Source organism: Loa loa (assembly GCF_000183805.2).
Source record: "Loa loa unplaced genomic scaffold supercont3.2088, whole genome shotgun sequence".
Classification (NCBI taxonomy): Eukaryota; Metazoa; Nematoda; class Chromadorea; order Rhabditida; family Onchocercidae; genus Loa; species Loa loa.
The window spans coordinates 1-1516 of NW_018110267.1; the positions used below are offsets into that span (position 1 = coordinate 1).

At 16.4% G+C, this 1516-nt stretch overlaps 1 protein-coding gene across 1 annotated transcript; it reads right to left on the reverse strand.

Moving 5' to 3' along the window:
• Positions 1-1326: 1326 nt before the first annotated feature.
• Positions 1327-1464, reverse strand: LOAG_15513 (hypothetical protein; the record flags this gene model as incomplete). Its single annotated transcript, XM_003151001.1, has 1 exon — positions 1327-1464. A coding segment is annotated over one exon (138 nt), but the record flags the coding sequence as incomplete, so codon positions are not given.
• Positions 1465-1516: the final 52 nt, after the last annotated feature.

Genomic DNA, 1516 nt, shown 5'->3' on the forward strand with positions numbered 1-1516 from the left:
AATAATAATAATAATAATAATAATAATAATAATAATAATAATAATAATAATAATAATAATAATAATAATAATAATAATAATAATAATAATAATAATAATAATAATAATAATAATAATAATAATAATAATAATAATAATAATAATAATAATAATAATAATAATAATAATAATAATAATAATAATAATAATAATAATAATAATAATTAATAATAATAATAATAATAATAATAATAATAATAATAATAATAATAATAATAATAATAATAATAATAATAATAATAATAATAATAATAATAATAATAATAATAATAATAATAATAATAATAATAATAATAATAATAATAATAATAATAATAGTAATAATAATAATAATAATAATAATAATAGTAATGATATAATAATAATAATGGTTAGAAAATATCACTCAGTGTTTTTTATCATATCTATTTATCAGATAATTACGAATCATATGGAATTTGTAACTATTTGGGCACATAAACAGTGTTAACATATTTTTGCTAAATTTTTCAGTAATGTATTTATAATTAATGTTATTTGAGTTTGATTTTTTTTGCAGATTTCATTGCAGTTTGATCTTCGATTTTTTGATAAAACATTATGAAATATTAATGTATGAGATATTTTATTTTAATTTTTGAATTATTTAAGCAAAATGTTCAATGATAGAAGACATTTAAATATATGAAATAATAGTACGAATTATATTTTCATTCTCTTATCTTTTTTTCCCTTTTTTCCGCCTTTAGCTTTAGATTTATTGAAAAAAAAAAGGAAATTATTTTAAATTTTGAATTGTTTTGTTGGATCATTTAGCATGACTAAATTTTTATTCTTTTTCATTACACTTTGTTTAAATTCATTGATAATAAATTAATTATATATATCAAAGTTAAAAGTTTACATACAAATACTATCATTTTTCATGTATAATTAATTAGCACGTCAACATTTTTTTTTTTCATTTCATATATATTATTTAACGAATTAAAAAAATTCATTAATTTCTAATTTGAATAATTCAATCGTTTTTCACTTTCTTTTTTTCTTCTCAATTTATTTTGTATAAAATTTTCATTCTGGTACAAAAAATTTCAAAATATATTTAACACAAAATATCATCAATATGATTAAATCTGTTGTTGATTTAAAAAAAAAAAATCAATTAAAAATAATTTATAGAATTAAAATATTAAAACGATCTCTATTATTCTTTCTTTCTTTCTCTCTCTCTCTCCCTCTCAATCTCTTTTTCATATATCATTATCACAACATTGATAATGATTCGAATAATACAGTACACTACTTTTAATGTATACAATCACGTGTTTCACCACTAAATTCACCAGCCAATTCGATTGTTCCAACATCATAAAGTTTTGTTGGTGCATTACCAATTGCAATGTATTCATCCGGTATCATTATACTCATTTTACGTTGACAGGGCTGTAAATATCTTATCATCATTATTATTTGTAAATATCTTATCATCATTGCC